Source organism: Mastacembelus armatus, chromosome 21, assembly GCF_900324485.2.
Source record: "Mastacembelus armatus chromosome 21, fMasArm1.2, whole genome shotgun sequence".
Classification (NCBI taxonomy): Eukaryota; Metazoa; Chordata; class Actinopteri; order Synbranchiformes; family Mastacembelidae; genus Mastacembelus; species Mastacembelus armatus.
This window is the reverse complement of record NC_046653.1, coordinates 7,443,106-7,466,616: the sequence shown is the minus strand read 5'-3', so window position 1 is coordinate 7,466,616 and position 23,511 is coordinate 7,443,106. Positions and strand designations below refer to the sequence as shown.

Below are 23,511 nucleotides of genomic sequence, written 5' to 3'. Positions count from 1 at the left end.
TGGCCCAGCACGAATAGATCACGACTTGGCCCAGAAAGTCAGGATCATAGGGTGAATGAAAAAAATTTCCTGGAGGACTCTGACACAGTGACCATATGGCAGGGCACTGAGCGAAGAGTTCCTCACAGTCAGACAGGGACACACAACCCAGACTCCCACAGTCACCCGGTGTGAAGGAATGGATTGTGTCCCCTGTGGCCGGTGGGCATGTCCACCACTCATTTGTTTTCCCATGGAGAATTGGAATTATTCACAAAGCTGCCTGGCTCGACCCGGTTCATAATCCTGACCACGTGAATAGGCGGGTGACATGAGTGTGGGTATGGGTTCAGAAGTTCAGAAGGGTAAAGAGGAGGAATTAGTGATCCACTAAAATGTTGATGGTAATTAAAAAAACAAACATTTTATATGCCCACACACTACAAAAAGCACATCAATGAAAAGCAAGAAAAAAATCAAGCAAGTTATAGATTAGATATCTAGCTTTGTACAATGCTAAGAGTGATGACAATGGTAACACGCTCATAATGACACAGTGTTTACATGCACTTAAATAAGTAACCTGGTCACAGTCGGCTTTACCCAGGAAGCTGATTTCTTAACTGTCATGTAAAAAAGAAACCTGGTTTCTGTAATCAGGGAGACCTGGAGGTAGATTTCTCCAGGAGTCACTTTTCTCTGCCATGTATACCCAAGGAAGGCTTTATGGGGTAACAGCTGTACCATGAGAGCTGGGTACAGCGCCACCACTTGGCCATTCAGAGGCCATTCAGTTAACTGCAACAGAAACTCCACCAAAAAAAAACCCAAACCACATTTTCTTCACACACCTCAATTATAAAATAGACACTTTAGAAATGTCTGTTGAAAGACACATCAAACTACAATCAAAATCAATACTTTTTGCTTACATGGAGGCGTATATTTGTACCTTCTCAGACTTTTTTTATTCATATGATCACAAAGGGGGCAGCACTGTTGCCTCACAGCAAGAAGGTTCCTGGTTTGAAACCCATCAGAGGCCTTTCTGTGTGGAGTTTGCATGTTCTCCCTGTGCTTGTGTGGGTTTTCTCCAGGTACTCTGGTTTCCTCCCACAGTCCAAAAACATGTATGTCAGGTTGATTGGTGACTCTAAATTGCCCATAGGAGTGAGTGTGAGTGTGTGAGGTTGTTTGTCTCTATGTGGCCCTGTGATGGACTGGTGACCTGTCCAGGGTGGACCCCTGCCTTTCACCCAAAGAGAGCTGGGATAGGCTCCAGCAGATCCCTGTGACCCTTGTTAAGGAACAAGCGGGTATAGAAAATGGATGGATGATCACAAAGTTGGTCACTTCTGGGAGCATGATGGTGGGGACAGCAGGGGCCACTCTAATAGGCATGTGACATGTGCTGCACAGTGTTGAAGCTAAAACACTTCATTGGCTCATGTAAGGAAACTAACACAGTTGCTTGTAGAAGTCCAAACACATCAGTTCCCATAGCTGAACACTTGTCGGCCTGCCTCTCTCTGACACAGACCCACAACACAACAATAATTCAGGAAGCAGTGTCCTCTATCACTGTATAGCTAAAATCTATCAGACATGTTTCTAGAAGAAGCCCAGGGTAGAGAAGAAATCTGATTGCTAATCTGCAAAGTACTGGACAATTATGACCTGATGATGGCATGAGATGAAAACGCAGGTGGTCAACAAAGTTCATTTGTGATCCACTGGGGATCACAAATGTCTGAACAAACTTTAGGGCAATTTGAGCCATTTCACTCTGATCACAATTGTCAACCCCATGAAACAAGAAAAGAGAGTCAAATTCATCTGGGAACTTCTTATAGTGATGATTATAGTATACTGTAATAAACAATGCTAAATGAATGGTTATTATTAATGATTCATTTAAAGCTTTATGTTTAGTTTATGTGTTCTCTTGTTCTCAGAATGAAAACAGATTTTCACAAAGCGTTTTGTTAAAATGCTGCATAGTGATGCATTTGTCCTGTGCATTGCCAGTCAGATTCTTTGCCTTAACTTGTTTTCTCTTCTTGTAATTTTTGCATTTAATGCGTTGTGTTTTACTCACCCGGACAGAGCTGGCATTGTTATTTGTTTAAATATAGAGAAATGCTGCTCAATATGCATGTGCATATGTGTGTACGCAGCAGTAATAGTTTTGAATGTCACTGAAATATGAATTACGTTTCAGTGCAGGGTATTGGAAATGTCCCCTACATTGGCTTTTTTTCTAATAAGACAATTATTTTTATTCATGCCACTGACTCTGCCCTATTCAGAGTGTTCCTCATCACTACGTACACACCGACTAAATTAAAAAGATTACTCACTTCTGACAATTCCAGTGTTCCTTTTCATGGCTGCCCCATCACAGTCCCACAACATGTAAATAATAGTGTCTGCCATCAACAGAAAACTTATGTTGCCATTTTTGTCCATTTGCTCATCTTTCTTTCACTGTGGCTGATAACTGACTTGGGCTAACGATAAAAGAAACTTCCTAGCACATTAGACAGAAATGAGTGGCCAGTGCAAATCGAAGGTCAAAGTGCCCTGTAACACATATTGTAACATTATGTTTTACTTTAGGCTTCCTTTGTACATTGCTGCAATTATATTAATGTAATTACATTATTTTCCTCCAGTAGCCAAACAGTCTAAATTGCTGCAATTTCTGTTATACTATGATTACTGAGTAGGAGAATTTGTGATTTTTCAATTTATTCCACATTTGTCTAATTTGCTCCTTCATTTCTTATGGAGCTTACAGCCAAGATGACAGGAAACTAAAAATGTCAGTAGAATTATGATTTGATGGATTGAATAAATAAAATATTCTGTTTTTCATCTCAGAAAAAAAAAACTGTGGCTGGGGCTGTGGTTTTGAGACTTGCTCAGGCTCATATTAGCTTGTGGAACAAAGTGCTGAGTTTTAACTGGGGCATCTGAAAGCAAAAAATGAACACAAGGACAACAACACAACACAACCCTTGAAAAACAAGCAAACTCCACAAATCTACTTCCTCTTTCATGCTGAAACATCAAAGCACAATGCTTCTATTTCCTGTGAGTACAGAGTGTACACACACACACACACACACGCATACACAGACACACACACGCACACACACAGAAATGATAATAAATGAACTCATCCCCCATCAGTGTGTTCTCTTTATGGATCTAATGATTAGAACTCTCTGTTCCTCGTCCTTGTTCAATGAAAGCCTCTTTTCAGACTTTTTATTGAAAAACAACAAAATCACTGTGTGTTGATATGAGATATATGTGTGCGGAAAGATCATTGCCCTTTTGATGATCCTCCACTTCCTGCTCTGACTATACATTTTTCTGTCTCTCTCAAAGCTGGTGTGTTATAAAAATGCATGCAGGGGCTTTAATTTGCTTTGCTTTTCCACTAAATACTGCATTTGGTTGTTATTTTCAAGTACCGTCTGTGCACAGCCAGACCACACTTTGAAAACAGTCATAAACCTAGGTGACTAAGAGTCACAGTCTTTTTCTTTTTCTCATGTTCATTCACTTTCACACTTTAGAAAGACACTTTAAATAAATGAATAAATGCTTGAATTTGAATTTTTAATAAGCTGTTGCTGGAGGCTGAACCTGTAAGCCCTGTTTCCATATCACTGTTATTTTCTTGAGAAAAAACTGATCCCAAAATATAAAAAATATATTCTGCTGTTATCTTAGCAGATGGTGCCTCTATGACACATCCACAGAGAGAGACCCTTCTGTATTTAGGTCTGACAGAATTACACTTGTCTAATTAACTTGAGTCAGGCTGCTTGACACACAGTTCAGAAAGTGATGTACTGCTGTCAATGTGTGTGTGTGTGTGTGTGTGTGTGTGTGTGTGTGTGTGTGTGTGTGGGTGTGAGAGAGAGAAAGAGATGATGGAGAGAGTGACAGAAGAGACACACTAATGAGTAACTCAGCATTGTGTTATGAATTTGTGGAATAATAGCATCTTCTGTTAGGTAAATGTGACCCATGCTGTCATACTGAGATGTTTATGTGTGTGTTTGCAGTATCTGCATGGATGGTATGTGTGTCCATAGGCTTGTGCGTCTTTCCCCTTTGATTTAATTGACATTCGGCACAGACCGTAGTTCCGTCCTCAATAATGGTTGTTATGGAAACGATGCTTTGTGTGACAGATGTGTTTGTGGCAATCAGGATACAGCAAACCGCAAGGGACACACATAGATTTGGAGAAAGAGCTGGCAAATAGATAAGTGAGTAACACAAAAGAATAAAAACACAATACAAAACCACCACAGTGGATAAACACATTCACATAATAAAAAGAGATTCATTACTAAATGCCATGAAACCGAATAAATGTTTCAATCCACACTATTATTCCACCTGATTAAAGACTTAATTAAAGGTAAATATTTTTGAAACATCAACTGCAACAAATTCAAAACCCAACTAGTGACTAAGAAAGATTTCTCCTGAGCTATTGTCAGTATTATGGGACATTTAGCTGACATGTAAATATAAACACTATTTTAGCTTAGTTCCACTGCTCTACACTATGCCTCTGTGGGTTAATGCAGAAGATTAATGTGGTTTTACTGTTGAATTGACAAAAAACGATGCTAGGTATAACCGGCAGCTTCAGTTATAGCAGGGGTGGGGGGGTGAATACTTGTTATTCTTTGCAAACCACAACAGTGCAATACTCTTCATCGTCCTCCTAAAATATTATGCGACAGGCTACATAAATGCATGTTGTATCCTGACAGTAGCAGAACAAAACGGCCTGTAGACATTATCATGCATTTAAAATGCAAAACAGTTATTAACACTAAGAGGCACTATAAGCTGAGCAACTGACTCTGAGCTAACAGGCTAAAAGGTAGGCAAGCACTGGGTCTACTGTATGACTGATACATGAACAAGAGGAAAGTGCCAAAGGTCAGTGTCTGCATACTGACGTCAGTATGGACCAGAGCTGGTATTAGCTGAGTCAAGTCAAGTATATCAGTAAAAAGTAAGGTGTGAGTGGGAAAACGTCTTTAAGTACCAAGCCACAGCATTTAAAACAAGCTAAACTTCATCACACTTTGTTTAAGGTAGGCAGTTAGTTTGGTAACACGTGAAGTGCAGGCTGCATTGGAGTCAGTATGTGCCACTGTACTCTCCATTAGTATTAAACGTCCAGAAATAGCAGTAGAAAGTATTATTGTTCACAAACACTAGTGTGAAACCAGTGGCCCAAGCACAAATAAAGATGGACAATATGAACAGCATAGTGCTGAACAATGAAAGTCAGCTTTGTATTAAATCAATTAGACAATTAACAAAGACATGAGCATTTTTTAAAAAAATCAATCACACCTTGAATGATTGTTGAGTAAAAGTGTCAAAGTTGTGTTGGTTTCAGGTTCTCACATAATTATCTGTGGGGCATGCTGGCCTGCCGCAGAGTTCCCTACAAAACTATACACATTTATGCCTCATGAATTTCAAATATTGTGTTATTACTGCCACTGCCACAGTTATGACTTGAAGGTATCATTGTGGGTTTGAAATTATTCGACTTCTGTACACAACTTCAAGAAAACAGCCTAACAAGGGGAAAACAGGGAAATCTGGCCCTTATAATTTGATGGAGTGTGACATCAGTTTCCCCAGGGGCACCACGTCTAATGATTAGAGCTGAGAGGGCAGCACACAAAGTTTATTGGTTGGTGCCTGAGGTAGACGTAGTGATTATTATACAGGGGGAGAGACAGTTACTCTGCTGTGTTTGTGTGTGTGAATGCAGGGGATCCCCCAGCTCTATCTTTCACTGTGAGTCACACCTGCTCCCAGTTTTTGTGTGAAAAACGACAGCAGCAGACACCGACGGGAACAAGCATTCAACATCACCCACTCTGTGTGTGCATATTCCTAGCGTGTGCATGTAGACCCTCCTGCAGAAGTGTTTGTGAGTGTGTTTCTGCTCTGGTTTGGTGGGTAGATGTGGGGCCACGTCAGTGTGGGTGATGATTGGCAGCACCAGTTTTGGGTGTCGTTGATAACACACAGGAGGGTGACTGCCACAGATGAGCTCTGTCAAGCTGTCTGCAGGTCAGACACAGATACTGCTTTTCTCTTGTGTTTTCACGCACACATATACAAACAAACACACACACACACACCAACCTCTCACTCAATTTCTTTGCCAGTGACTCTTGCTCTAACCCTTGTTTGTGTTTAACATACACACAGTCACTCTGTCTGATCTCAAACACACAGTTCTCACAGGTCTAGAATCCACTCTGTATTCTGTCTACACACGGACACACAACCTGCCAGCAGTGCCTGTGGCCAGCCGTTGAACCTGGTATACTGATAACAGCAACAACAGCCCTATCCTCTGCAGAGAGAGACTCATTCATATGTATCTTTAATGTGTTGGGGAATCTGTCACTTGTTTGTCACTGTGACTTGAAAAGACCAGGCTGACATTTGGAGGGGTATATTTCAATACAGCAAATGGAAAAAAAAGAGAGTTGTTCCAATGGCCGTGTCTGGATTGTGTGTGGTATGAGGCTGCGTATTAGTTTAAAATCAGTGATGTTCTCAAGTCATGCTGCTGACATGTTTTGCCATCAGCTTTTATGATTCAGAGTTTTCTGAAGCACTGAACATGAGACAGTCCTGACCAGAAACTTAAAATCAGAGTCTTTGTATGGGACACCACCCTCCTTCCTAACAGTGCTACAACAAAGGCAGTACTACTTCCCCTTTTGCATCTCACAAACAGTGGTCACTATTCAGGTCAGGAAAGGAAAGGTTAACTGCTCTGTACATTCCCAGCCCTGTTTCTTTTAACCATCACCACAGTCTTAAGTTGGTAGTTTAGGTTTCTGCAACAAACACACATTAAGTGGCATTAAAGGTTCATTGTGCAAAATGTCAAAGATTTAGCAACATCTAGTGGTGAGATCGCAGAACACAGCTTTCTGAGAATCTCTCACACCCCACTCCATTGTGGCATATTAAGCAGTTACAGAGCAGGACATTTCCCTTGGGAGTTTCGAAAACCAAAAACAGACCAAAAAGGGGCTAAACTATGGACTTTCATTTATCAGTGGCCATCAAAACTAGTCTCAATGAAGGACAATGTTGCTTTGTAATTGCTGGATGTGTTATGAATTTAGAGCCACCTGTGTTGACAAAACAGTGGAAATGGAAAAACAGTGCAAATCAAAAAATTAAGTCTGTGCTTACTTTAAATTTCTGAATGACACAAAATACAGTAGAAGATCTAACCCAGTTTTATTCAGATGAGGGAACAAAAATACAGGTAGCAAATGTGTGTGTTTGTGTGTGTACAACAACACTTGTGTGGTTGCTTCAGTACTTCAATACACAGTACAAGACCCTATACTTACTATATGACAGACAATTAATAAGCTGTTCTTAAGGAGACACATGCTGACATGAAAATAGCTAATTAAGGACTGAGGTCTGGTGTGTGTGTGTGTGTGTGTATGTGGTGAGAGACAGAAAGAGCATTGTGTGTGTGTGTGTGTGTGTGTGTGAGAGAGAGAGAGAGAGCTGGTATTATTCAGGGACAAAAATCTGTGTACATTGTGGGAGCTCAATGTCCTCAGAGGGGGACAAAAAGCAGGTCTCCAAAATGACAAGTGGTTGGGGTCGTGTCCAAGGAACTAATGTAAGTCAGTGCAGTGTCCCCGCAAGTGATAGAAACACATTTCTGTGTGAATGAGAGAGAGCATTGTGTTTATGTGTGTGTCAATTCTTGTATAATGAGGCTTTTTAGTGAATTTGGCACTTCATCATCTCACCTGGCACACACACACTCACACAATGCAGCCCTTTAGGGATCAATTACCTCTCAATCACATCTTTATCATCTCAAAGCTTTGAGTTTGAATACACACATACACACACCAAGGCTATAAACCCAGTTTGATAATTGAGATGTATAAGCTCCTTTTCAAAATGATCTGTCAGAGAATGTTATCTCCTGCAGCAGCTAGCCAAACAACACAATAGCCTTTATTGTAGTGACGGAGAGAGGATCCCATATGTGTGTTTTGTGTGTGTGTGTGACAGAGAGAGAGAGAGAGAGAGACAGAGAGATTTACCTGTTGAATGTTCAGAACCTGTGGATACACCTGAGACCAGGAATAATCAACACATGCACACAGACCTTTCTCTTCCTGTCCAGATGCTCCACTGTCATCTTTTGCAGTATGAAACTTTTCATCAAGGTCACTTTATTCTGTGGAAAAATGAAACTTCATCAAGATCTGGCTGTCAGAGAAAGTGGTGGAGACGGATGCAATGGCAACATTTCATCATCTGGATTTCACCCAGAAAATTAAAGCCTATCCTAACTGGGAATACAAAAAAAAAAAAAAAAAAAAGATGAACTTTTGTCTCACATGGACACAGCAGATGTAAAAGCATTTGCTTTACATGTATTTCTATTTGTTTTCTGCTGAGATTTACACCCACAGTTCTAGCATGCAGTATGAGATTTAATGGGAGATCTGCTCATGGATTGCATTTTTCTTTAAGCAAAGCAAATTTTCTATGCCGCAAATGTGACCTCTTGCCTTTTTCTTGTTGTTTTTGTATATCTTTGAAGCAGATTCAGAAAGCTCTAAAAAAAAAAGCAAACAATTTTCACTTTCACTTGTGCAGATGTGTTTGCATCAGTAGTTGGGAAGGCTCTGGTTAAACAATGAACTCACTGTTAGCAGCTAATTTATGCTGGCAAAATTAACCATTCAGCATAGAAAATAATGTTTGCATACATAACTAGTGATTATCACCAGTCCATAGTTTTTGTTGGAACTGTTCTTTTCTGTCAGTTGCTGACTGGGCTAAACTGGTTAGCGTGGTACTGACATTTAAAAAAATATCAAAAGTCACTTTAAGAACTTTCATGGAGACCACTGTGTAAAGCCTTGACACCCCTTTCTGTTGTTGCTGTTTCATATCTTCTAGGGCTGGGCAATATGCCCTAAAAAACAAACAGATTTTTCACAAAAAAAAATCTGATTTATGATTTAAATCAATTTTAGAGAGGACATGGTATTTTTGCTGTTAGGTAGTTCTGAGCTAGTGACATCAGGGCATCGGCCCAGCGCCAAATCTCCACGAATCCACCCAGAGCTTTGAGCATGCTTAAGCAATCATGACCTGGCATAAGGTCCATGTACGTAATCAATTATTCATTTGGAAGGTGGAGGAAAGTCAGCCCATCTGCTGAGGGGAGCAGTCCTGGCTGAGTTATTGAGCTGTAGGCAGTTCTGCTGTTTAATGACGGTCAACTATGGATTGAACAGTTGCAGTCAATCAATTTCGAGTCACTGCATTCAAATATAAAGCAATATGACAATTCACAAATACCAGCAGAGTGCTTTCAGTTCAGTACAGATTGTATATTTTGTTTAGTTTTTGGTTAATGAAGAAACTGAAGAGTTAATTTGTCAATATGAAAAAAGTGGCTTAAGTAACTTGAAAGAACAGAACTGGGAGATAAGCATTATTTCTGCACACTCCTCTAAGACCATTCTTCTCTCACTAAAAACCCATGTCCGATATAAACATTGTTCACAATAAATCTGATTAATGGACTTTTCTCAACAAACAAGACACTAATCTGCAGCCCACAAGTATCAGACTGATTTATAAAAATGGCAAAGTATAGTCAAAAAACAATATACATTGGAATCTTAGGTTTAAATCTATGATGGGTCTGTTTTGAAGGCTTTAATTATATATCAGATTAAAAAAAATTATTCTATATTAAACAATGTTACAACTAAAGAAACCTCTACTCAGGTTAGGACCAATATAATGCAGTCAGCAGGATGTCATCTCAACCCCAAGGAGGAAAATGGTGCTGTACTGCCATCCAGTGGTAAACTGAGTCACACACAGGAACAACGGTATCTGCTTGGTGGAACTTGAACTAAACTAAATCTTTACAGCAGTGAGCAACATGGAGCCTTGTGCCATCTTGAAAGGGTTTTCCCACCTCTTCATATTTTAGTATAGTACCTTTCACAATCGAGGATTAAATTAAAACCTTCTGAGGGTTGTAGTGGCATGAAATGGCAGTTATGCTCTTCATTAGACAACAAATGTCAACACTAATAAGTAAACTCATTTACATTATTGCTTTTAAAACTTATTGTGACAGTACAGTGATACAGGAGAGGTTTTAAATAGCAATGCAAAAAGAGATGATTTTACCTTTGAGTGGTCCATCTTTTCAAAGCTGCTTTAACAAGGCCACATCATATCTGGTGCACAGTAAAATAGCAAGACAATATTTGGTCGTACCTAAATTCAGTAAGTCACTGAGGGGTAAATCATTTTAGAATAAATGGATCAAAAAAAAAAAACAAAAAAAAAAAAGAACAAAAAAACAACTAACTCCAACTGCAGCAAAGCTTTACTAGTATCAGGTACTCAAGGAAGAAAAATAAAAGTTTATATAAAATTGGAGACTCAGTATGTAGTAACAATACTGCAAACATACTTCTCAAAAACATATATAAATCTACTTCTAATCTGCAGCCGGATGATGCCGTTGTAGTGTGAACACATTATTGCTGTATGCTCCAATACTTTTTGACAACATGACATTTGTGAACAGTTACACTGAGTAGGAGCAGAAATAACTCACTGCTAAGACTTTGTAAAACAGTCAGCGTTCCTTGTTTAAGACAATAAGGAAATCAACATCACACTGAAAAATACTACAGACATAAATTGACTGACACTCCAGACTTACGATGTTTCAGGGAATAGGATAAAAAAGTCTAAAAGCGTGACATCTACAATGCTACCATTTTAAAGTCAATGTGATATTTTTGATTAATAATTCAGAAAATTAAGAATGTACAAATTCCACTTAAAATATTTCACAAGTTTTCCTCCAGTTAAAAACTAGCTCAGCAACTGTCTAACAAGTTGTACTGTGGCTTCTCCAGCATTCTTGGATGAGAAACTTTGAATACATTCATTTTTACATAAGGCAGGGTAGTAGCTACCACATGCTAATACGTGGAGGGTCAGGTACTTTCTAAAATAAATTCAGATACCTGTTAGATAAGAAAGACTGGACACAGATTTTGTCAACAGCAACTAGCCAGTCAATTGACAGTTGTGGCATTTAAGTTGTTAAAAAAAAAAAGAAAAAGAAGTTAAAATTCATGTGGATACACAAGGTGCCACTTCTTTCACAGCAAGTGAAAGCAAAATATAACTTCATATTCTGACCTATGATTCTGCAAGGGCACAGTGTTTGAACAGAGACACAGAACTACTTTTCATCAGTGATGTTTAGTCTGTCGTGATAATGGTGCCATGTGCACATGTAAAAATTACTGCCAAGGACAAAAAAAAAAACAAACATTAAAAACAGACCAATAAGTAAGACTGGGACAATAAAAACATCTGTTGAAAAATTAGAGCTGTAATCTTTGTCATCATCCTTCATAAAGATATTTTTACAAGGTCCAGTGTTGCAAAAATAATCCAGTGCAGTTTTAATAACCTGGCTACAAAAAACAAGTTTCACATGTAGATCTGACCAGATTTATAAAGGTTTGTAGTGTGCTACCAGGACAGTACAGTATCATTTCCACAATAAATCATGCACAGTCCAGGTGTTGTTTATCTCTTAGAATCAACATTTTAAGTCAAGGCCTTTCTTTAACTGTCTCTCTTTATCAACTTGTCTTTACAGTCCTTTCCATTGTACTCCAGAAGCTTCACACGTGAGTGTACAGAAAAGCTCAGAGTAGCAGGAATCCAGTGATATGCATTGCCAGTGATAAAACATCATGACCAAAACAGGTGGGGCAGCAACACTGCTTGTTAAGTAATACAGCAATGGTGGATGCTTTCATGAAACGCACCGCACATACTTCATGAGACGTTGGATTTTTATGCATGAGCCACAAATTGACCTGTAGCAAACAAACACTTTCATTACTTGTCATCTACAAGACGATGGTGTTGGCTGCTACACTGAGGTTTGGTTGACTGGATGGATTAAATAAATGACAGGTTACTAACACTGACACTCAAACAGGAAGGTTTGTAAGAGTACTGAAGATGTCACTACTGGAACTAAATGTTTAACAGTTTTACAAAAAATAATCTTCATGTCATATCGTGGCTCAGCATGGTTGATTAATTTTGTTCAATCTGCTTGAACATGGATGCACTTAGAATTGTGGTACTTGTCAGCTGCCTTTTCCTTTCTGCTTTCCACATTGTTAGGCTTACAGGGCCCAGCTTGCTTGTGTGTGGATGACTGAGAGTGTAATGGGCTGAGGTGGGAGAGCAGTGAGTGAAATGAATGGTGTGGTGGTGGCTGCTCATTTCGTCATCAGAGCTCAGTGGTCAGGAGACCTCTGGGTTTGGCTCCATTCTCCAAGGCTGGTGGCTGACCCACAGCGCTGTGGGACAAAAGGAGTGTAAGGATGGTAAAATTACTGCATCAAAGATAAGGCTTACTTCGCTGATAAAAACACTCAAACACATAGTGTACTGTCACGATGGATGGTGATGAAAGAGTCAAAGTGTAAGCTCTGTCCTTGAGAAATGACATAAAAACTTGGCTTATTTGTCTATCAGTTCTCACCAAGGCAAACTTGCTACTACTGTCGTGTGACGTCTGCTGAACCTAGCAAGGATTTCTCCAACATGAGAAGCATTTCAGAAAACGTTGACGCCTCAAAACAAACTCATGATTTCTCAGTGTACCAAGGTCAAGCAAGAATTACAAGTAATTTCAGCCAAGTGCAAAGACAGCTGAACAGCCTGTTTATATTTCATCTGGTGCCCATCTGAAGTGCTTTTGCATTGGAAGTAACAGCAGAAGGACATATTTTATTGTTCTACCAGCAGGGGTCAGCATACTACAAAGCTTCCTTTAACATCAACTGTTGCTTTGGTTTGAATCTCAAGACTTTTTACCTGGTGGAGATGGTGCTATGTGTGTGAGCAAGGTGGGGGAGGGCTGGGATGAGAGCAGCTCCCCCATCTGCATTGAGTAGAGGGGTGACCTTAGCAGGGGGGTCAAAGTCGAGCAGTCCATTAGTAAAGTTGCCAGGAGGCTGCATTAGAAGGGGATGAGGGAAAGAGAAAGAGATCACTGCCAGAGTGCATAGCAACTATGCAAGTGGATATGGGAATACAAATAATATCATAAAAGGCACATCACCACTGTCTAAAATATTTGAAGAAGAACCTGTGATACAAACTAGACAGCCAGACAGGTAGAGAAAAGTTAGAAAACAAAGGCCAATCACTCACAGCAGCTGTAGGAATGATCCAGCGAGGCGTGATGACAGGTTTCATCTGTTGAACTGTTGGTAGCTGGAAGGCAAGAAGAAAAAACACTGTCACACTCCATAACCATACAAATCACACACATTTATAAGAAATTCAAACCATGTTCCACCCCAGACCCACTGTTACATGAGTTTAAAAATGGCACTGAGTACTGAGTTGCACATAGAGTATGTTTAAACTTACGGCAGGTGTTGGATCAGAGAAGTCGATCAGGTTGTCAGACAGTGAGCTGGTGTTTTGCAGATCAACTTCTTCTTCTTTAGCCTGCAGCATGACACAAACAGTCATAACCGCAATATGAAAATTACATACACTCTCTGTATTAGATCATACACTCACACTGGGTTCAACATTACAAACACACATCAGACAAATAAACCTGTATATAGTACAACGTGTTTATTAGACAGATATACTGGCAGGTTTAGGAACAGTCACAGTAACACAAGGGCTCATGCACATTGTGCAGGTTTCAGCACAGTCAGTACTGGAGATCATTTGATGTACCGTATTTTCTGGACCATAAGTATCACTTTTTTTTACTCCTGTGGCTTGTCCTGTGACTTATACAGCAAAGCAACTTATATGTGTATATTTACAGTAATTTTGTTGAGTAGTCACTAGCGTTAGATGGCACTGTTGACTCAAACGAAGATAATATTGTACTGCTGAAGAAGTAAAAATGTTTATGTTCTTGCTAAACTAACTTCTAGTGTAACACAAATGAAAATGCTGTCCAAAAGAAAGAGCTATACTGCAGACTTCAAAGTGCAGGTAATAAAGTCTGCAGCTGAAACAAAGTTTGGAGTGAGCCTCGGGATTCAGACAACCTGAGAGAGGAGGAAGAGACACTGTTTCATCTCGCCCCACCACCTCGTTGGCACAGTTATCTATCGTTAGTTGACACGGATGAATGAATTTCATAATGTACTTCTACTTGTTGTTATGCCTAGCCTATGTTCTTCACAGGCTAGACCATCATTAGTGTAATTAGAAATGCAACTTACACGAAAGTGACTTGTAAATGTTTTTTTCTCTTTAACAAGGCTGTTTTTGCTAAAAGCAACTTATACTCCGGTGCAATTTATAGTCCGGAAAATATGGAAGTCACCTTTCAGTCCATCAATAATAATAAATAAGTCATACCTTTTACAGTATGTGGTAAAATAGGATTATCATGTAAAATATTTGTACCATTATAATTAGTTGCTGTAGATGATATTCACAACACAGAAAAAATATACTTAAGCCTTCAATTAATAGTATGTCTTTAACAAACTGAACTACTATATAAATAATCATGTTACCTTTGGTACTATGCCTTCACTAGAAGACTCAGAGGGCATCTTAGGATCACAGGGGGTTAAATCTTCAGGTAGCCTCTCAGCACTGATGAAAAATGAGCAGAGAGAAGAGAATGTCAGATTTCTATTGAACTTGAAAATTTTCTCACAGAAGAACTGAGAGGAATGTCTTTCAAGATCCTCATCCCTGAGATACAGTGGAAACCATTTTCTTTGTGCATTTTTCAACTTTGCGTGATTGAAGAAGTCAGTTAAACATAGGAAGGCAAAACATCTTCCTATTTAAAGATGTTGAACCAGAAATGCTTTAACATTTTTTCTTTCTAAAGATTAACTGCCAATCAAAATGAATGGTCTGACTAACGGATGAATTCATTTTATTTCAGTAAAACATGAGTTTATATTCTCCAGACTGTGGCAGAAAAACATCCTCAACAGAAGCATTTACTGCGCCAACGAGTCTGGAGCTGCACAGCTTTGTGAACTGTCTGGTCAAGCGTATGAGAGTGTGTGTTTTTATGTTCATCCTCCTGTAAACACTTATTGTGGACACACACCAGCAGTATCCAGGCAGAACTCAAGTCATGTGACGCAACACACACATATATTACTCAAACATGCCAACAGATGTCAGCACAGACTACAAAGAACCAACAACATTACCTCCGATAGATCAGTGTGAAATCTGTGTTGCTGACATTTTATTTTCTGTTTGGCTGAACACAGGCATACATAAGTTGTCAGAGATAGACTATATAGTGAGTTGCACCTTGGTTTTTATTTCTCTCTTTCTACTATCTCAATGCTGATGTAAGTGGATAGTGAAATCAATGTGATCACTAGACAAACGTGAATGTAAAAAGTGAAGGACTTGATGATCCATTACAATAAAAAGTGATCAAGAAAAGGTGAAATTTCACTAAATTATTTGACTTAAAAGATAAAAGAGGAGAACATAATATATAATGTGTCTGAGTCCTTTCAGAAGGTTTAAGAATCAGCAGATACTCTTCCCTCTGCTCTCCCTGGTTTCATCTTCTCTATAATCACATGCATACAGTGGGAATAACATGTATACATGTGTCTATGCAGGTGAACACAGAGTCAAAATTGCACACAAAAGCATTCAGTACATCCAAACACACACTGACCTGGCCCCTGCTGATGACACCAGTGAAGCTGGCTTTAGCAGCTCCCAGGAGTCCTGGATGTCAGGGCGACTGCTAATGGAAAGAGAGGAGTTACTGCCCATTCGCCCGGTATGCACCTTCAACCTGGCAAAACATGGCACATATTTTTGTTTGCGCTTGCAATGTGTGTACATAATGCACATTGCTGCTGAAAATATTCAGTTTGATTTTACATAGAAAAAAACATGACTGCCAGGATGGGATCAAACCTATCCTATTACACAGAAAGGTAACTGCACAATATAGTATATCTGAACATTTGTTATGTTTATGCTGGTTTCATATCAGTTTTTAATATCTAAATGTAATATATTCTTTAGAGATGTTTGTCTTTTACAAGTGGCTTTTTCTCCAGTCTGAACCATTTACTGCCTCTGACACAAGACAGGGACTTGCTTGTCAATATGCAGAGCTGTGCTTGTAAGGATAAGCTACAGGTGATGTAATGTTGTGAACTATGCTGATAAGCTCCATGAATATTCAAGAAGTTAATCAGCTCAAGCAGCAGGGATTGTGATTGGCTTGCACTAACAGTTGGCATGACTCAGGAAGATGGAGGAGGGAAAAGGCCCAGTTTCAAGACAATGAAGCTTAAGTGACAAGTGCTTTTCTCCTGTGCATGCTTGCTCTATACTGGCTAACTGTATTGTCCTTAAATAATGCAGCATGATGCTGCAAGAACATGAATATTTCTGCATAGTTAAATAAAATTTGAGAACCTTAGCAGAAATGTTCCTATTTAATTTTAATTCTGAAATGGAGTTCAAGATAGAGCCTATTATTTTCCTTCTTTCTATTAATTCTGTAACTATAGATTACTGGACTTTAAGAAATGAGTAATAACAGTGTGTAATCATACCTGGCAGAAGCCTCCTGCAAGTTACAGTTTTTATCTCCAACCATTACAACATATTCCTCCAAAGTGCCCTACACAGAGGAAAACAGAGATAAATGGATAGTCAGAGACAGAGCCCTCTGTGGACCACACCTCCGTGGAGGTCATTTTAAAGGTGTGGTGGTTAAAAGTCCTGGTCAAACATTTAAGTTTCATTCTGTGTTTGCTCCTTTCTGGTGTAAAATAATGCATAATATTATGCTATATATAACAAAATGTCACTATCTTTTTCGAAACCATATAGACACCAAAGGATGGCCCAACCAAACGTGTATTTTTGGGTCAAGGAATAATATGCCCCTAAATCAACCTGATCAAAACCTATGGAGCAGACATGCCCAGAGCTCCATACGCCAATTTACTCAAATTAGTTTCAGGCAGGTTTCACTGTACATTCACAACCATCTGACTGGAACAAACAGCATAAGCACAAGGCTGCAGTCATTTCACAAAGTCTTCTGATATTCAGTTTGTTAATGCAGTCATTTAATTGAACATTAGAGAAAAACACACTGTTACCAATGATGTGTTAAAAAATAACCTTGATGTTGTTGCAGACATGTTGCTTAAATCCTTTCAAATTAGAATCACTAAAAAAACTCAATACACAATTTATATTGCTAAAGCACTACAAAGTAAAAATGCTTGGGATTATCATCATTAAAGGCTATAACTGTAACCTCTAAGGTGTCTTTCCTCTTCCTCTCTTTTTGTCCAGTTTAGCGGAGTCTGGTTCTCACCTTTAGGCCAGCAGCCTCAGCTTGTGCCTTTAGGATGTTACTCTTCAGATCCTCTGGGGTGCGCAGTGGAGTAACAACCGGACTACTGCCTGTACTACTTAAACCACACTTCTCTGTGAGCTTAACCACATCCTCCTGTTGGAGCAGGGTCAGCGGAGGTGAACACATAAACACATAAAAAAGGTACATTGTGAATCCATACAGTACATACAGCATACATATAGTAAAAACCTAAAGACAAATGCTTCTGAACCAGCCTGGTTTGTCAGACTTGCTTTAATTCTCCCTAGTTTGTCTTGCTCAGAGCCACACATAGTTCTTCACTACTCTATATCTAGAAGACAAAAGGTTTTCATTAGTGTAGAAATACTGCAAAAAAAACACTCACCTGATTGTTCATGACCATATTGACATTGACGTTATTTCTTGGGGTAGCAAGAAGTGGACTGCTTTCCAACTCCAGTTGCTTCAGACGAGCGGCTGCTTCTGAAGAGAGAGCCAAAAAAATTTAGAAACAAACCAACACCAACTGCATTTTCACTTTTTTTCAGTGCATGTAACTAATCTGTAGAATTACACTTGTTAATTTTAAATCTACATTTAGTAGATTTAGTAGGCATTGCCTTACCAGTGAGGCTGAGAGGATCTTCTGCAGGGACAACAGCAGAAGCATAGGCATTGCTTGATCCGATATCCTCTGTAGCTGTCACCGTGGGGGCAACAGGGACCCTGAGGACATCATCAATGCACGTCTCCATCAGGTCAGCAACCATGGGCATACTAGAGGCAATGAAAAGGACAAGAGAAGGAACATTTAAAAAAAGTGAGAGGTGCAGATGGAGACATAACAATAACTACATTTACATATAAACACAAACAAATACAGTGGAGGCAATGCAGGTGTTTAACCAAAATTGGAACAAAGGGTTATACAGATGTACCACTTACCTGCTGCATCCATAAGATATGAATGGACTCTGCAAAGATGGCAAAGCTAGCCCATGATTTTATATCAGAAGACAATTTAAACTAATACAAGAGCCATATTTGTGGCATAAAAAATACAATAAAAATAAAGCAAACAATAAAAATTATTCCATTGCCATTGAGAGCACTTTAGGTACAATATATCTGAGAAAGAAGCCTGCGTTGTTGCTACATAGTCTATCTGAAATAACTCATGTCAGTTCAGTGGTGCTCTGGTTGGTTTGGAAAATAACATCTTGTACCCACTGTATAGGTAATCAACAAAAGGACAAATTTAGGAATAAGGGTTAAGTAGAACGTCAGGCCAGACTATAAATAATCATGCCCAAATGTCTTCTCAAGAATAAAGGAACAGTTTTAAGGAAGCATGATTCAGTTAAAGGTAATAAGGCTAAGTAGTAACTTTGAAGTGACCTTAAGTAAAACATCTTCCAGTACCCTGGTAATTGCCTCATATTTCTGTAGCCTGGAGATGTAGTGATGCATGAGTAATATATATCACTACATACTGCCTGAAGCTCCACACAAACAAATATGTGAAAATCAGTACAATGCTTTGCCAGGGGACTCACAAACTAAAACATATATAATAATAGGGTGATATGTCTAGCCTTCATGCTGGCAATAAAAACAAACAAAACCAGAAGGGGAAAAACACAGATAATAAGGATGCAGTGTCTTCTCCCAAGCAAATACTACATATCAATTAGTTTCTTTGGAGTCTTATTTAGTATTCATACCTGATGAGTACTAGTTACCACTTACATCTATCTGCCCTGCTCCTTCCAATAAGTCTTCATTTATATAGCAATGTAAAAAAGGAAAACCTCAAAAGATGCATGACAGTTTTCACTGAGAGATAATGCAATACAATTCAACGCCAATGTAAACATCTTTCTAAACTGACTACAGCTTAATTGACACATCTCTAAAACAGTTAAAAATGAATGTCACCCTCATGATGGCAGGATTTATTGCAGGGCTGCTGTAGTACAATGCATTAGTTTTAGCTGGGTATAGTGTCTAATAAACTGCTAAAGGTATTTTTTTATTCATACTGTGCTCTATAGTAGATATGAGCAATTTATGCCCAGTAACTCATGGTTAACATCATGTTGTGTGTATAATAGCTAAAGTAGATTTTGAATGGTACAAAATACAGTGTACAATATACACATTAAAAATGCTACATAAAGTTACATACTCCGCTAAGAGTAATCCCGTCTTTATTATATGATTGATTTAAAATGTACAGTTCAGAAAGTTATAAATCCGTTGGTCACAATTATGCTGCAAATATCTATGTAAAAATATTATAAAATCACCTCCACTGGCTAAAGCCTACATGCAGCAGTATAGTTCAGTGACTTCTACACACAGCTTTCATATATTTATGAGTCAAAGTCATTACTGTGATGCCTCGGCCATTTCACAACAATCCTCTGAACTGTGCTTAGCTGTGTTCACAAAATAGAGTGGAAGTGCCCAGATAAACAATTCTCATTCAACTCCGATTCAGTTTTCAACATTTTAATAGAATTATGCTTTTGATTGAAGTTGGATGAGAAAGTCTATATCAATTTCATTTCTGAGTACAGAGTCTAGGATATTTTTAGGAAAGTTTAGGACAGGAAACAGTGACATCCATCCTACATCAAAGCAGAGGGAAGAGTATCTGCTGTTCAGAACTTTTAAACTGTTTACTACATAAGAAACAGTGTCCAAATGTAATGGATCTGGAATTTTTGGACACAACTTTAATGCAGCAAAAGTAACACTTTCCCCCCCAACCTCTTTTTTTTTTTTTTTTAACTGAACTAGGCATCAGCCTCATGCATTAATCTCTAAAAGATGAAAGATATCAACCTTCTTATCGCAAAACCAAAGCCACACAAAATACAGCACAAAATTGAGAAAATCTGATTATTTGCTCATGTAATAATCATGTAGAGCAATTCAAACATAATACCATAAATGAAATGTTTTGGAAATAATATTAAAAAAAACATTGAATTACTTTTGAGCAGGAATAAGTAACAGAAGGTACCTTGTCTCAACCCTCTGGAAAACAATTTGATCCATTGTGTCCATGCAGAGTCGAGACTGAAACTGAACCCCTAAGATTCACATTGATATCACTTCACCCAACCACCCACCATGAGGTGACGGTTGATGATTGGAAGCAAAAGGGGGAGGAGAGAAAGGACAGGAGGGAGACAGAAATGATGAGGGTATTAAAGGAGGAAAACAGGAGAGAAAAGAAGTTGGAAGGGGCAAAAGGATGACGTTTCAGAACTGTCACTGGAACAAGGAACCAGGAAAAGTCAGAGGAGATGCAGAGATGGAATGAGGCACAGGGGGCAGCATCTTGTGTGAGTGGAAGTGTCAGTCTTTGAAGGGTGTTACTAGACTGAATAAGTGGCACTTTGGTTTCTGTTGAGGAACGTTTTAGCTAATAAGACACATGTGCCTTCACACCAAGTGTGTTCCTTCATGTGGTACAGACACTGCCACAGCTATCTTTTCATGGGTGAGTCATTGATGAGCCATTCCCATTTAATAGTGTGATGTCCAATTCATGTCAGTACGGGCGGTGAAACTTGTCAGCTCGTCGGATCTGTCCAACTCCATATGGGGAGCTTTGACGCAACATGAGCAGGGAGGATGAAGGGAAGAAGAGACCTGAAGAGAGCAGGATAGAGGGGGAAAAAAAAGGACCAGGGGCTGGGGATACACAAGAGAGGGATGTAATGAGTACTGAGTGAGGTAGAGTGGCAGTAAACTAAAAGTAAGACTGAAGGATGGGAGGAAGTGAAGGAACAGGAGACTGAATGCAAAATGACTGAAAACAGGAAAAACAGCTTTTTAACATGGGAATAAAGGAATAAAAGGCAGCAGAAAGCTTTCTTTGAAATGTAACTCACTGCATATAACGTGATAAAAAATTAGGCACAGTTATGACAAGCAGTGTCAATATATAGAATAAGCAATATTCCTCAGTCCTGTCATTACAACTGACCAGAAACTGACTTTATAGCAGAAAGAGGGTCAGGCTGACTAAATGCTGTAAATCTGTATAAACTGTTTTCCAAGTGACAGGAAGAAAAAAAGCTATGTTTTACTCTTTTGTGCCAGTTTTTCATGGCATCATTAAAACATTGACAAACTAATTGGCAAACAAATTTCAACTAATCTCAAATATTTTTTAGAATATTTTGTAAACCACTTTACAGTTCAGAAGTTAGAAGTTTCAGATGACAAAGCAGAGACATCTACACACTAGAATGCACCAAGGTCTTGAACAGAACATCCCAAAGCTGAAATCAAATCACATCACTGATTCATGATGGTAAACCCAAGATCCCTGCACAGCATCCCAAATCATCACATAATTTCCCACAATGATTAGAGGTTGACATCTCATGCTGATCAAAAGTGTGCAGACAGAGAAACACAGGAGACAATTCCATGGCAGGAGAGCCCTTTTCCAAAGCCAAAATCACAAAGCCTGCCACCACTCAGCAATTGATTGGTTTAAAGCCAGAGCAATGTCAAGGTTCAGTGCTCGATTGTACCTACCTGGACTACCTCCACACCCATTTGTCCTTAGTACATGCTAATACTGGAACACACAGGGAAACATTGCAGGTTTCTAACAGAGGTCTGCATACATATTTGTATGGACACACAAACACACAGATACACAGACACACACAGAAAATAATAAAAAGATAACAGCAAGTATGGTATCAAGCAGACACCATCCAAGTACTCATATATATATATATATATATATAAATAATATAGGGCTGTCAAAATTAACGTGTTAATTACGTGTTAACGTAAATTAATTTTAACGGCACTAACTTTATTAACGCAGCGCGCATTTCCTGTTTGACCCGTGGCCTAGCTTTCAGTAGGACAAATCGAAAATGCAGCCATAGACAGTAAAGAGTGCAGCAGCAAACAGAAACGGAGAAAGACAAAGGTCTTCTGAATAGTAAATTCATTTACTGTCTGATGGTTCTGTCGATAAGACAAAAGTCTGCGTTTATTGTCCATGTGAATTAAGTTGACTTGTCTGTATTAGCAACTGGCTCAGTGCAATGAAAGAGAAATAATGGGAACATGAACAAGTTCTTTGAAAAACATATCTACGGTCTTTGAAACATATCTGTTCTTTATGCTGTATGTTTAGGGTAGTTTCACTAATAATAAACACACATTTACATGAAGCATCCATGTATGTCCATGCCCATGTTGATTAGAGTATTAAAAACTTGAAAAGTATTAATTTAAGGTACATTTAGAACAGATAAAAATGTGCGATTAATCACAAGGTAACTCATAACAATTATGCGATTATTATTAAATATTTTAATCGATTGACAGCCCTAATATAATGTGTGTGTATATGTGAGTGGATATACATATTATATCCACTCACATAACAGACCAAGAAGTTAAAAGTTGGGTAAAACAATCAAGAACAGAAGGCACACACAAAAAAAATCATCATAAATACACTCTCTGCCTGATTCCCTCCTGAGTTCCCTGATCACAAGAGGACAGCAGATTACCCAAGTTAAGCTTCTCTCATGGCATTAGGCCACAAAAAGCACACCTAACTATCCACCCACTTTTCTCAGCACCCAAAATGGATCAGTTAGCTCTCCCCACCCTCCTGTAGCCTGGTTTTGTTTTCCCTCAACAACCAGATGAAAAAAGAGCTTTTCAAATAATTCACCAAATATTAATACAACAATTAAAATGAAACACATCTGGCAGACATTCAAAATAACCCAGAACCCATGAACCCAGCAAAAAGCTCTAATTATTCAGGCACCAACCTCCTTTTTTCTCCTCTAGGACTTCTGGGCAGAGCCTCGATTTCCAATGGTCCACAGGCAGAAGCAGTTACTGGGCTGACCACAGGCACACCTGACCATGGACCTGTACTGGAAGAAACCTGAGGAGGGAATAGATAAGAATTACATTAAAGAGGCTAAAAC

General features: G+C 38.9%; 1 protein-coding gene across 5 annotated transcripts in view; it reads right to left on the bottom strand.

The window, feature by feature from the left end:
* Positions 1-10,450: 10,450 nt before the first annotated feature.
* Positions 10,451-23,511, bottom strand: part of epb41l5 (erythrocyte membrane protein band 4.1 like 5) — a 31,156-nt gene continuing 18,095 nt past the window's right edge. Inside the window, exons 16-26 of one of the 5 annotated variants that reach the window (XM_026295364.2) lie at positions 23,350-23,468; positions 18,141-18,292; positions 17,901-17,998; positions 17,513-17,647; positions 16,737-16,804; positions 15,839-15,961; positions 14,691-14,772; positions 13,567-13,647; positions 13,345-13,407; positions 13,006-13,145; positions 10,451-12,485 (exon numbers count right to left, since the gene is read on the bottom strand). In XM_026295364.2, coding sequence (XP_026151149.1) covers positions 12,416-12,485; positions 13,006-13,145; positions 13,345-13,407; positions 13,567-13,647; positions 14,691-14,772; positions 15,839-15,961; positions 16,737-16,804; positions 17,513-17,647; positions 17,901-17,998; positions 18,141-18,292; positions 23,350-23,468 — 1,131 coding nt within the window. In that variant the 3' untranslated portion in view covers positions 10,451-12,415. The remainder of the gene's footprint in view (positions 12,486-13,005; positions 13,146-13,344; positions 13,408-13,566; positions 13,648-14,690; positions 14,773-15,838; positions 15,962-16,736; positions 16,805-17,512; positions 17,648-17,900; positions 17,999-18,140; positions 18,293-23,349; positions 23,469-23,511) is intronic. The other 4 variants (XM_026295366.2, XM_026295367.2, XM_026295365.2 and 1 more) reach the window with 4 other exon arrangements.